The following is a 15,012-nucleotide window of genomic DNA, read 5'->3' on the forward strand; positions in this document are numbered from 1 at the left end:
TTTCATGCAATATATTCTCTCGATCCAATAGCACTAGTTGTTTTATTTCGACATCAGAGGGACTAGCGTCTCTAATTGATCAGAGGAATCAGGAATCTTTTAGTAGAAACCAATACTAGTAACTTACAACATTCTGCTATCATTTGTCAACGTCACCTATTGTCATTGTCATACTGATGTCAATGTCAAATTTGAGAATTCCGTTTCGTAGTTTTACCAAAAAAGAAAAAACACGCAAATCTTGAAAAATACAGAAAAATGTCTTTAGCAAAAATATTAGCACTTGACAAAGTGTCCAACTTTTTCAACATAATTCGCCAGAATGGCGGGATAAGAGGATCACTGTACAAACTTTTCAGGTAAACAAATTATTATTATGTAATTTCAAAACATTTTCGTGCTTCAATGATTATAGACCCATAATTTGATATTATTCCTTTTTACTGTGTGGTCATATTTTATGCTGAAAGTCGTTGTTAGGCTATATTCCATTAACAGCTAATGGGAATAATAATTTTGATGTAAACAATGATTGTAGGCAGGTAAGATGAAATGTAGTTTAGACAAACCCTAGGTTTGCTTAGCATTATATTATGATTGGAAATAATAAAAAGGTAAAGAGAAAGAAACGAGAGGCAAATAAACTCAGGATTCTCCTTATAGGTGATGGCTAGCAACTTGTCACTATTTGAATCTCAATTCAATCTAATTGAGCCATACAGCTGAATGTGCTCATAGATTTTCCAGAAGACTTGAGTCTATATATCCTGTGGTGATAGTACATACATAAAATCACGCCTCTTTCCTGGAGGGGTACACTACATCTTTCCGCTTGCTAAGATCTCTGCATACTTCCTTCACTTCATCCACATTCATCCTTCAGGGCTTCAATGATGCCCAAAATAACTATTCCATAAATCTTGAAAATAAAAACATTTCAGACAGGACGAACTCAAAGACGGTGTTCTAGTCGGTGAAGACAAGTACGGCAACAAGTATTACGAGAACCCACGCTTCTTCTACGGCAGGAACAGATGGGTGGAGTACTCTGATAAGTACTTTTTGAACTACGATGGCAGCCAGGTAAGACATCGAGCGAGTACAAGTGGTTTGAGGTCAGATTTTCGGAAGCAGGTCAAACATTTTTATTGCACACTAGCGACCCGCCCCGGCTTCGCACGGGTGCGAAATTCGGAAAAAGTTATACATAAAAACCTTCCTCTTCAATCACTCTACCTGTTACAAAAACCGCATCAAAATCCGTTGCGTAATTTTAAAGATTTAAGCATACAGACAAACAGACTAAAATAGCGACTTTGTTTTATACTATGTAGTGATACACGTGCATCATCGATGCTATAGAAACTACTTAGTAGCAAACCCGTTTCGCGTCATTATAAAAGTCGATGCCGAATCGCGCCGTGTGGTTCCCGGCACCAAGAAAAAAAAAAGAATAGGACCACTCCATCTCGCTCCCATGGATGTCGTAAAAGGCGACTGAGGGGTAGGCTTATAAACTTGGGATTCTTTTTTTAGGCGATGGGCTAGCAACCGGTCACTATTTGAATTTCAATTCTATCTTAAAGCCAAATAGCTGAACGTGGCCTATCAGTCTGTTCAAGACTGTTGGCTCTGTCTACCCCGCAAGGGATATAGACGTAATTATATGTATGTATTATTAAAATTTCATATAAGTCAATAAATCTGAACAATGTATTCTCTAGTCCACATTTCTATTCTAAGTTAGGATAGTTGTGAAGTTGACGTTGATGAAGAAAATGCTGCAGTGCAGTTTGTTACCACTTCTGCTGCACTGGCGCTTTGGAATCGGCAGTAAACTTAGTTTTGTGAAATTTATTTGACGTCAACCAAAGATGTGAATCCCAAAGATATGACAATTATTATGTGATATAAAGTGTCCTATAATAATTAATAAAAATTATGAATTTGAATTATGTGTATAAATGTTTATTATTATGTGGGAGAATATTAGTTTTTTTTGCTTTTATTTAAATCCTTTTTGTTAGCTGACCTCTTACTTATTTTAACGCTGGCAACATTAAGACATAGAATAAGGTGACAGTGGTACGATGTAAGACGTTAAAAGATGTATTTTGTAAAAATCTAATGAAACAAGAAGATGTACGATATAATTCCGCACTGTTTTACTTTCACGAATTCCACTTATATACATATTCTCTATTACAGATTCCCGCTGAATGGTACGGATGGATGCATTACAAAACCGACTTGCCACCACATCAGGTAAACTTATTTAATTGCACACTAAAGTAAAAGTAAAAAGAATTTATTCATAAAACACCATAACAAAAGACAAAAAAGGGAACAATAATATGTACAAAAATAGACATGTAGTATGGTACTCCCGAAAGGTGAAAAATCTGTTGTTCGCGACGTTACCTTGCTACTGACAATTCATACATATAATCACGTTTATAACCCTTGCGGGGTAGACAGAGTGAACAGTCTGAAAATAATAAAAGGCCATGTGTGACTGTCGGCTCTGTCTACCACATAAGAGAAAGAGAGTGTATTTAGTAATTATTTACACATACCTTCTCAATTCACCCCCAACTCTTTCCAATGGATGTCGTAAAAGGCGACTTGCCTATGAATGACCTTTAGGTTAAAAATATGAATTTTTCTATTTCACAGGACCCAAGCAGACCCAAATATAAGTGGATGAGCGATTTCACGGAGAATTTGTCCGGTACCACTGGCCAGTATACACCTTACAGCACCACCAGGCCCAAAGTAGAACCCTGGGTGCCGCAGCAAAAATCTAGCGTTTAAAAAAAAATAACGGGAAAAAAATTTATTTCGAACTGGCAACGCAGAAAATTAAAAATAAATCTGCTCTTTCTTTAATTCTTTTTAAAACAGATTCAAATTTTGGAAATAGAACACGCGAAACTTCTATATTAATTTATGCAAAAGAAAATGACTTTTGAATTAGGAACAAAATGTTTTAGTTCCCTTAACGTTGTATAGTTTTAAGTAGAAAATGAAATAAACATATTTATAAAATCATTGTTTTTATTTTATAAGTCGGTACCTGGGTACCTACCATAATTCCTTTACCTACCTATAATTAATTATTATTCATACCTATAAGCCTTCACTCTTTTGGGTAATCGCGGCACCTATTTATTTATGTTTATTGTTTATTTATTGTAGTTTTTATGTAAGTTTATTATAATTATTTTATATTTTGTGTAGGTATAAATATATTTATTTAGTTTGATCCTACATAAAGTTCTTTGTCAGACCCAATGGTTGACTGGTAGAAAATGTTTCAAGCATTAAGTCCGCCGATTTTGCTATAAATTTGTATTTTGTGCAATAAAGTTTAAATAAATATTGGAGTATTATAAGTGTTAAGTAAGATTGTGCTAATATTTTAAGATTATTATTACAAAAGATGGCCTAGTAATTATAACGATAACGAAATTTTAGCTTCCATTATAATAATATTTAATTCAATTATGGGAGAGGCTTATACGACTAATGTGTAGTTTTTCTTTAAGGCTAGCATTCTGCCACTATCTGAATTTCATTTCTAAAATTAAGCCATCAAGCTAAGAGTTTCCTTAGCCTTGTGACTAACGGCTCTGTCTTACCCGTAAGTGATAAGGACGTGCCATATACGTGTAGTCCTAAAAGATTAATACTTTACTCGGCCATTACAACAACGACATACATACATACATCATAAACGAATAGACGGAGCCATCTTACGGTGAGGGAAAACATCGTGAGGAAACCTGCACATTCAGGCAACTGAAAATGTGACTATGGATACAATACGGGTTTTTTTTTTATTTTTTTATTTATTTTATTTGTTTCACTTTGGGTTTGTTTTTGCTTTGAGTAAAATGGATTATTTGTTTAGCTTCCTGGTTTGTGTGCTATTTGATGCATCTTCAAGCCAGGTTGCCAATGTTTTGTGATGTGATGACGCAAATGGTTTATACAATACGGGTTAGGTTCCCCTGTAAAGGTTGCGGAGGTCGGATGTGAGTCGCTTCGTGTAAAAACCTGACTCCTAATCTAGGATCCATGGTCAAAGGTATACCCTGGGCTCCTCTCCAGAGTGGTGAAGATGCAACCGGGATTAATTCCAGGAGGCTGAAGAAGAAGGCAGATCCGACCGTCTTGAAAAGACTGTAAGGCCACTTTCAGTTGTATGGCTTAAAATAAATATAAATACTTACCTATATACGGACTTAAAACACAGATTGAGTTAGCCTCGAAGTAAGTCCGAAACTTGTGTTACGAGATACTAACTCAATGCTACTATATTTTATAATAAATACTTAGATAAATAAACATCCAAGACCCAGACCAATCAGAGAAAGTTTCTCATCATGCCCTGGCCGAGATTCGAACCCGGGACGGTATCACAGGCAAGCGTACTACCGCTGCGCCACAGAGGCCGTCATTGATATTCTAATTGAGATTTACTTAAATAGTGACAGGAAGAGAGAACAAGGAGAGAATCTCATTCATTTCATTTCTTACAGCGGTTGGACCAAAATGAATTAATTGGTAGCATACCCCGCATTATATGAACGTTACAAACCAGTTCCGAGCCACGTTTGGCGTGTGGTTCTCAAAGTGCGCACGCGCAACTGCCCCTCGCCATCGCGGTCAATAGGCACCGGTGAACCATAGAGTTGATTTTTTCCCCCTTTTTTTTAAAGTAGATAAGAAATAAGTTTTTTTAAATCGTTGAATAAGTACATACTAATCACGTCTTTAACTATTTTATAAACAAATTATGATTTTCCGTGAGATAGATGTGCCGTGTGGTTCCCGGCACCAATAGAAAAAAAGAATAGGACCCCTCCATCTCTTTCCTGTGGATGTCGTAAAAAGCGACTAAGGGATAAGCTTATAAACTTGGGATTCATCTTTTAAGCGATTGGCTAGCAAGCTGTCACTATTTGAATCTCAATTCTATCTTAAAGCTAAATAGCTGAACGTGGTCTATCTGTCTTTTAAAGACTGTTGGCTCTGTCTAACCCGCAAGGAATATAGACGTGATTATATATATGTATGTAGATTTTCCGGGATCGCTTCAGTATTATCGAAGATTAACTCTTAATAAAAAAAAAATTAAATTATCTTTGCCTCTTCAATATTAGTGTACAAAAACATAGAATAGCGAAGAAAGCATCAATAGAATAGAATATTTTGCAGGCGGGTAAAAAGCATACATTTTTAACGAAATTCAACTCCAAAACCTTTCACCGCCCTTTTAATTGACGCTGATGGACGTTTAAATTATTTTTAGATACATATATAGGGATGTGAACGGCTGTTCCGGGAATGCGTTATTTTGGGCAATAAGTTCATCTAATTAACCCACTTTAAAGAAGGAGTCTTTTATTTTTATACCTATGTTATTTTCGTTATAAAAAAATCTGTTATGTAAGTTGGTATTGAATGTTAATGCGTTAATAAATTGAGATAACAATCAATACTAATATTATAAAGCTGAAGAGTTTGTTTGTTTGAACGCGCTAATCTCAGGAACTACTGGTTCTATTTGAAAAATTCTTTTAGCGTTGAATAGACCATTTATCTAGGCTTTAGGTTATATAACATCACGCTGCAACTATTAGGAACGAAGAAAAAATGGAATATGTGAATAAAACGGGGAAAATTATTAAGTCTTGAGGGCGTCAATGATGCCCAAAATAACTATTCCACGCGGACAAAGTCGCGGGCACAGCTAGTAATAAATATATAGGGAATAAATAAATAATGAATTAGCTAGAAACTGGGGTTTCTTGTGTTACTTACTCATTCTTATTGTTAAGACTAATATTGTTAGCTGTTGACTTGAAATCTATATATAATCCACGATTTAATTAAAGTGTTAATTTTTCAATCAGTCGCCTCTTGCGTATAAGACAATAATTATATTAAACTATGACTATTGTTCTATCAGATTATTTAAATTACAGTACTGTGTGGTTCCCGGCACCAATACAAAAAAGGATAGGACCACTCCATCTCTTTCCCATGGATGTCGTAAAAGGCGACTAAGGGATAGGCTTACAAACTTGGGATTCTTTTTTAGGCGATGGGCTAGCAACCTATCACTATTTGAATCTCAATTTTATCATTTAGCCAAAAACCTGAACGTGGCCATTCAGGCTTTTCAAGACTGTTGGCTCTGTCTTCCCTGCAAGGGATATAGACGTGACGTATGTATGTAAGTTAAATTACATTGTGACGTTGAAAATTGAAGAATTAAGTTTAAATGTGATACACGCACAAAAGTTTAGGAATCTTTGCATCCAACCAACTGCCCATGATATAAATACAAGCGCAGAAAACGGACGGAGCTTTTAGATCCTGTTTAATTTGAAATCAACTTAAAATGTATGTACATACAGTTCAAAAAACAACAAACCAAATATTAACCGGAGACACACTCGTGCAATATTATTAAACAGGCAGAATTAACACTTAAGTTAACGTCGTAAGATCCAAAATTGTTCGCTTCAATGAGAAGCTTGAGCAAGTTGAGAACATTTTTTTTTTGCTGACACAGGTAAAAATATCTTGGGGTCCAGTCAAGATGGTGCGCGTCGCGGTGTGGTCGCGTCACTACGCCGCTTGATGTGTAAAACTTAAAAACAGCGTTGAAATTACCAAACATAAATGAGAAATTAAGGTTACAGTGTGAATTTTGATAATATCTGTATTAAACAATGAAAGAGTTGGTGCACATTCTAAATTTAACTTTTCAAAAGTGACATGTGTTCTTTTCTTTCGAAATAGTTTCGTGCGTGCAAAAAGGTTTTGAGTGTTTATTGAAACAGGATTTTGCTTATGGGTAAGTTTACGAGTGAACGTTTTTGAGCTAAGTTTTTAGACGACTTTTGAGTTTACCTCCGCCGGTACGGAACAAAGGCGAGATATACCACGATAAACTAGTTTTTGAAAGTACAAGTTTGTAATTCGTTAGCTAACTGTTTTTAAGGATGTTTGGCTTTGTTGTGCCTTTCGAAAAATGTTAGTGTTGTTGCTATGTCGATGTAATGTATCGATATTTTTTGTTTAATTTTTTGGTTTGATGCGTAAATAAGTAGGTAGGTATGTAATGAATATAAATTATTACTTCTTAGCAACAATTATTTTTTTTTTATCTTATAATGTTTGTCACGATACATACATAGTGAGTACTTTGGTACCTAGGTATATTGTTTTTAGAATAGGGCAACACATTCGGTTATAATGTATAAAGCAATACGTTGAAATATCCACGTAGCACATTACCTAACTTATCAGAATTCCTTTATAGGTATATTGAAATAGATACTTCTATATTTTATTACTACCTACCCGACCCGAGTCTTTGTTTCTTTTTATTACGTGTGCAGATTGACCTGGACTAGCACCTAGGTCATAATTGAAAATCAGCGTACTGTTCAATACCACTGAATTAGTTGAGTTATGACCTTTTTGTATTGCTGCAACTCATACCCTTATTAATTTGTTATTTCATATATAATATACGTTGTAAATTGTGTGTAGCAAATCAAATTACTGAATTACCTATCTAGCTGCTAGGACATAGCTTTAAGTCAATTATGACCTTATATTATAAGCTATTTATAAGCATCTTTTCGTGATCTTTACACTTAAGTTTTGTCATGAAGTCCTATATAGGTAGGTATTCTACTTATCTAGGTGACTTAAAATACATTCCCTTTCATCTCTGCGTATTCCCGGTTTCATCTTTCATATACATAAAATGCGTGTAAAACTGTTGTTTCACTAGCTGTGCCCGCGACTTCGCTCGGAATAATTATTTTGGACATCATTGAAGTCCTCAAGGATTAATAATTATTCCCGTTTTTTTTTTCACATTTTCCATTATTTCTTCGCGCCTACCTAATAGTTGCAACGTGATTTTATATAGCCTAAAGTCTTCCTCGATAAATAGTCTATTCAACACAAAAATAAATTTTTCAATTCGAACCTGTAATTCCTGAGATTAGCGCGTTTAAACAAACAAACAAACAAATTCTTCAGCTTGCAATATTAATATAGATTATGAGACATTGACCAAAACAAAAGAAAAAACGTAAACTCTAAAAGATACGGTAAACTCTATCTGTGGCAATGACCCGTCAATTAGTTCCAGCAACAGTTTGATAATTGTGGGAAGCTATCTACTGCTGGACTGTCATATCAATTACGAAAACCTTAAGGATATTATAATATTCTTTTATGTTTATGTCGTGTGGTTCCCGGCACCAATAAAAAAGAAGAACTAGACCACTCCATCTCTTTCCCGTGGATGTCGTAAAAGGCGATTAAGGGATAAGCTTATAAACTTGGGATTCTTCTTATAGGCGATGGACTAGCAACCTGTCACTATTTGAATCTCAATTCTATCATCAAGCCAAAAAGCTGAACGTGGCCTATCTTTTTAAGACTTTTGGCTCTGTCTATGTGTGTATATTTGTGTCTGTCTATATAGTCTCGTCTATATTTCTTGCGGGGGCAAGGGATGTTGACGTGACTATATGTATGTATGTATGCATACATAAAATCACGCCTCTTACCCGGAAGATAGGCAGAGACATTATCTTTCCACTTGTCATGATCCCTGCATTGTTTTTTTTTAATAAACAAATGTTCAGCTCTTTTAGTTTTTTTTTTGGTAATAATTATGTCTATTACAACGCAATTTTAATTTGTAATTGGGGCTCCATTCAATATCAATGACATTAATTGCTTTAATTAGCAGAATTAACGCAATGACATAATTTCAATGACCTGCCCCGCCTTGGGTCTGATTTCTAATGCAGACAAAATTACATTTTTATTTTGTGATATATAAATTGTGATAGTAAATAGGTTAGTATATATAACACATTTTGATGTTTTTCTTATTAGTTCATAAAATTCAAAAAAAAAATTCAAAAATTCAAAATTTTTTATTCAGTATTATAGGATATTATTATATCGCTTAATAATTGTCGTATGGTTTAACAACTTGGTTGACGTCAAATAAATTACTTAAAAACTAAGTTTACTGCCGCTTCCAAGGCGTCAGTGCAGAAGAAGCGGTAAATATACACAGGCTTTAGAAATAAACTTAATTTGGTAAATATTTTATCAAAAGTACCCGAAACCGCCGAGCTTGCATGAAGAGAGTTATGAATGTGGATGAAGCGAAGGAAGTATGCAGAGATCGTGGCAAGTGGAAAGAGGTAGTCTCTGCCTACCACTCCGGGAAAGAGGCGTGATTTTATGTATGTGTGTATGTATTTTATTAAATTGAACGAAAACATTCTTGTGTGACAATTCTTTTCTTTACACCGGAAACATTACGCAGAATTTTAATCGTCAGTTTTTAATCTCTAGCATAATAAATTCTTTATATGCTTAGTTTTGACGTTTATAACGTACCTTTCAGACTTTTGATAACTGTTGGCTCTGTCTACCCCGCAAGGGATATAAACGTTATTATATGTTAGAAAAAAAACTCAACTTAGATAGGTACTAGTAATTCAAAGTACTTCATAATAACATAATACGACTACTGTTCACCACAACATCGGGCAGTCTGTCTCAACCAGTCTGTCTGTCATTTGATACGCTTGCACCTCGCCGAAGTTATATTTTCTTGAAGGATATGATTACAGCCGTTATTTGTATGATAACAGTTTATTTCGTTTACAATGTATAGTGTAGTGGTGTAATGCTGGGACTTTTTTATTGTAAATGTTTTTTTATACTGCAAAATTATCTATTTGTGCTGCGATCATAGCGAATTATTAGGCGTAAACTGTTTTAAAAGTAAAATCGAATTATCGAAAAGTTACATTATTTTTGATATTCAGTAAGTATTCTGTACATCAAAGCTTAAATCATAGAAATATTGTTTTTCGTTAAAATTTTGGACAAAGTCTCATTTTAAAAAGGTATCTTTATATATAAAATGTCTTTCTACATTATATATACTCCTTTAAACTAAGTTCATGAAAAAAATGACATTATTATTTTTTATATTCCCAAATCGATACAATATATCGATTTGATACTTTCCTCTTGGTACACATTCATATTTACCTATAACACAAGCTAAATCATTTATATCTTTCCCACATTAGTTCCAAAACAATAAAAAATTATGGCATTACGTACTTAAATTGTATGAGCATCACAATTTAGTGAAAGCTGATGTTATCAAGGCTCCCACAGTTTTTGAGTAATTGCTAATTTTTCTTTGTGTACAAAAAATATGTCAAGAGGTGAAAGTGTAGATACATTATAGACACAGTCACGATTATATATTCAAATAATAATCAGTCGATACAACTAATAATTATTGCAAAAGTTTAATCTTCTTTTCATGATTTTTTGGTTTATAAAATAAATTATGCCCGTGTACTTCTTTTAAAGCCATTCAATAGTTTTTCATTCAATCATTCCGTCTGACCTCCGTAAGTTTTGTAGAAGAACCAAACCTATATTTTATTATGGTTTCACATCCATTAGCCTGAAAGTGCAGGTTTCCCCCCATTATTTTTCCTTGCCGTATTATGCCGTATAATATAGGCTATATTATAAGCCTCCTCACTAATTTCTATTTGAATCATATAATTTTGTATTATGTGCAAGTATAAATATATTAGTTTGACCCCACATAAAGTTCTCTGTCAGACCGAATGGTTAGTGATAGATAATACTCATGCTCAAATAGTGGTAGGTAACGCTCATGGCATTAAGTCCGCCAATTGTGCTATAAATTTGTATTATTTGCAATAAAGTTTAAATAAATATTATTAAATTTATTTCGTATTTAAGAATCATGGATAATCCATGGCCTATGTTACTAATAATATAAATACAAGACACAATTAAATTGACACAACAGAATATGAAAAGAACTCAACAGCTGTTACTCACTATATGTCACCTCATAACACAGGAATGATTTCTTAATTGGCCAGAAGTGAAATGACATAATTCCGCCAATTGCCGCCATTATCTTTAATTGGTTATCTGGACGAACAACACAGCAACGAGTATTGCATTTTGCGTTTAAATTCAAATGACATTTCTACTAACATTATAAATGTGAATGTAACTCTGTCTGTGTGTTAAGCTTTCACGCGTGAACCACAGAACTGATTTTGATGAAATTTGGTACAAAAATAGAATTGAACCATATGCTACTGTTTATTGCGAAAAAAGGCGAACGGATTCGCAGGCTACAGCTGTTTTAGTTATAAAATTAAGCAGTTTTTTTTGTAATTGGAAAATTAGCAGTAATGATCCCAATATGACTGATGGTAGAAAAAATTAAGTCTAAGACTCAACATGCAACTTAAACCTGCTCGTAGTGTTTGCATCTGGTAATAGATGTAATACGCTGTCTCACACACACACAAGTCGGTATCACAAATGTCAAGTTGACAGCTGCGTGCGAACGGTAATCAAATGGACGTACTCGTACTAGGGTACTTGGTGTTGTAGCGAGCCGGTGACTGAACGTAGTACAAATATCACGTATTTTACACTACTTATTGTTAATTTGGTCCGTAAAAGTCATAAATTCGATCTATATATTTTTTATTACAACAAGCCTTTTTAAATCACGCTTTGTCAGCAAAAAACAGAATCAAAATCGTGACGCGGAAGCCGTGATTTCCTAAATTGTCAGCTATTTGATTTTTTTTATCTATGGGTTTTACTTACCTGACCACGAATTCTAGGTTGAATGATCTCTTAGGTTGGACACAAACTTATTTTGCAACTTAAACACCCAAATAAAATGAATGAATAACTGTCATATGAAAGAATAAATATTGCAGATCAAACTTATATAACAGTAAGGTATATATATAATATTAAATTTAAAAATACAATAAGAATATTTAAAAAAAAGTACGAAAAATAAAACAGATTACGTACAGCGACTCACATCGTGTAAGCTGTCGTATTAAGTATACTTTGTGACTTTTTCTATATTACCTAACCCAGTGCCGTGTGGTTCCCGGCACCAATACAAAAAACAATAGGACCACTCCATCTCTTTCCCATGGATGTCGGAAAAGGCCACTAAGGGATAGGCTTATAAACTTGGGATTCTTTTTTAGACGATGGGCTAGCAACCTGTCACTATTTGAATCTCAATTCTATCATTAAGCCAAATAGCTGAACGTGGCCATTCAGTCTATTCGAGACTGTTGGCTCTGTCTACCCCGCAAGGGATATAGACGTGACCATATGTATGTATGTATGCATGTACCTAACCCAGTTTGTGAATCATGGTAAAAAATATCAATGTTTCTTCAGTCATCTTGTACGACATTCACGGGACAGAAAGAGATGCGCGTTGTGCAATTCTTAGTCCATTTCTTTAGTACTGTAATTTGTTTTAACAACACAACTATATTTTGCAACAAGAAGACGTTTCAATATGGTTTACTTTTATTTTAGGATCTAAATGAATGAATTTTAAAGTCACAAGAACTATCGATAAGTGAAACCAAAGAGCGTACATCACTATTGTTAAGACGGCTTGCAATATTTGGTTCAGGTAGGAAACGACTATCCTTTTTTTTCTCAACATTTTTGGGATCAAAGGAAAAATAAAATTATTACGGTGCATCCCACAAACTTCTGGATGTAGTTTCTATTTTATATTTTAACCTCTTTTATGTTTATGAAAGATAGGTTATAATAAAAATCTTAGGAAACAGTTTGTGAAATATACTTACCTGGTACCTCAAGGAATTGTATGACAAAATAAATACTGATGATGTTAAACTATTCAATGATAACAAGATACAATCGATTAATGACGAGGCAGTATAGTTTAGTATCAATTATTTTTAAATAAATTTATGCTATAATACCGTAAGTACTATATCTATGCAAGTACAGTCTAGACCGGTTTCTACTCAAAAAATAAAAGAGAAATGCTCTTTTTTCTAAAGGCCAGTCTCTTCATTACATCAATTTTGAAATTGCATAATATCTTCTAAACCTAAATCGTCTGAAACCGCTTAGTAAGTACTTCAGAAGATCACTTTTTCTCAACGTATCGTGTGGTTTTTCGAAGATTTTCTGAACGACCGCTTTGATTGAATGATCGGTCATTGCTCTTGCGGTTTGACGACATGTTTGTGAACAAATCTGTGAACAAATCGCTGTGGTTTACTCTCTAAGTTCAGACATTTGGTAATTCAAGAATTGATTATAGCAACCACGATTTTCTGAGTCCGTGGTGACCACAATATTTTGTCAATTTAACACAAAAATATAATTAAATTAGACTGGCTTTCCCCCTTATCTCCCGTTAGAATCATACATACATAAAAATCACACCTCTTTTCCGGAGGGGTAGGCAGAGACAACCTCTTTCCACTTGCCACGATCTCTGCATACTTCCTTCGCTTCATCCACATTCATAACTCTCTTCATGCAAGCTCGGCGGTTTCAGGTACTTTTGACCTGACCCTTTACTTACCCGTTAGAATCAATACATATAATAAAACAGTTAAAATATTTTGCCTGTACATTGAGTAGAGTTTCAAAAAAATTATAAATAATTTAAAAAAAAATAATTTTAATTATAAAAAAATTATAAGTTATTTTTTTTATGTCGTTATAAATAACGACATAAAAAAAAATAACCGAACACGAATTTAAAGAAATTATTTATTTTGATAAGGATTAATAGCATGAGTAAAAAAAAACGCGTTTAAATGTAGACCAAAAAAATTCAAGATTTTTAAATGAAAATGTGGTTGTTGTGCCTCACTCGACATAGGTAGGTATAGTGTGTCGCGGACTTTTTTGTAGATATTTATAAGATCTACAATTAATTAAAACATTTTATGGTTCTATCTTTTGTAGTTTAGGCAGCGTACGCAAAATAAGTAACTTTTTGGTTGATTTTTTTCAGTTTGTGTCCGAAAAATCCAAATATATTACGGAACCCTATTTTTTTCCAAAATAAAATATAGTCTATGTTACTCGTGGATAATGTAGCTTTCGAATGGTGAAAGAATTTTTAAAATCGGTCCAGTAGTTTTTGAGCCTGTTCATTACAACCAAACAAACAAACAAACAAAGTTTTCCTCTTTATAATATTATTATATATTATATATTATATAGTGTAGATACAACCGACTGACTAATTTTGTGAAATGTTGACAGATGTGCTCATTATGCCATGATCTAATTTAGTAATTTACCACATGCATAGATTATCTCGTAGGTACTATAATAAACTCTTTATTTTTCTATGATTATAGACAAAGTTATTTTTAATTCAAACAATCTAGGAATCTTCTTCATATTTCTCCCGGCTTTTAGTCCCGGTTGCATCCTCACCACTCTGGAGAGGAGCCCGGGGTATGCCTTTGACCATGGACCCTGTATTGGGCGAGTCAGTTTTTTACACGAAGCGACTCCCGTCTGACCTCTTGGATCGATCATTCAGTTACACATTCAGTTTCTTTAATGTGCAGGTTTCCTCACGATGTTTTCCTTCACCGTAAGAGCATCGATTAGTATTCAAACTAATGTACATAACTTTCGAAAACGGTCATTGGTGGGATAAGTATATACTAATAGTTACTAGGTGGGATTCGAACCTGTGCCTTTCTGCGCATCACGCAACCTACCCTCATGCTTTCATTAATCTATAAATATATTGGTATAATCATCCCTAATTATCCCGATCTATATTACCCGATAAATTGAATCTCAGTTCTATCGTTCTCTCTCTCTCTTTTGCATGGATGACGTAAAAGGCGACTAAGGGACAGGCTTTTAAACTTGGGATTCTTCTTTTAGGCGATGAGCTAGCTATCTGTCATTATTTGAATCATCAAACCAAAAAGGTGAACGTGGCCTATCAGTCTTTTCAAGACCGTTAGCTCTGCTACCCCGCAAGGGATATAGACGTGACCATATTTATGTAACTGTCACTATTTGAATCAC

At 34.1% G+C, this 15,012-nt stretch overlaps 1 protein-coding gene across 1 annotated transcript; it reads left to right on the forward strand.

The window, feature by feature from the left end:
• Positions 1-174: 174 nt before the first annotated feature.
• On the forward strand, positions 175-3,051 carry LOC106131328 (probable NADH dehydrogenase [ubiquinone] 1 alpha subcomplex subunit 12). Its single transcript, XM_060952693.1, has 4 exons — positions 175-359; positions 942-1,083; positions 2,209-2,265; positions 2,677-3,051. Exons 1-4 carry the CDS (start codon positions 259-261, stop codon positions 2,812-2,814), a joined length of 438 nt encoding a protein of 145 aa, XP_060808676.1. The 5' UTR covers positions 175-258; the 3' UTR covers positions 2,815-3,051.
• The last annotated feature ends 11,961 nt before the right edge of the window (positions 3,052-15,012 follow it).

The sequence above is a fragment of the Amyelois transitella genome, chromosome 29 (genome assembly GCF_032362555.1).
Source record: "Amyelois transitella isolate CPQ chromosome 29, ilAmyTran1.1, whole genome shotgun sequence".
NCBI classification, from domain to species: domain Eukaryota; kingdom Metazoa; phylum Arthropoda; class Insecta; order Lepidoptera; family Pyralidae; genus Amyelois; species Amyelois transitella.

Bases quoted from the DNA above. Each gene is read 5' to 3' on its own strand.
- LOC106131328 (XM_060952693.1), top strand. From the start codon at position 259: ATGTCTTTAGCAAAAATATTAGCACTTGACAAAGTGTCCAACTTTTTC. The intron at 360-941 runs GTAAACAAATTA...AAAACATTTCAG, and splicing joins TCACTGTACAAACTTTTCAG to ACAGGACGAACTCAAAGACG. The intron at 2,266-2,676 runs GTAAACTTATTT...TCTATTTCACAG, and splicing joins CCGACTTGCCACCACATCAG to GACCCAAGCAGACCCAAATA.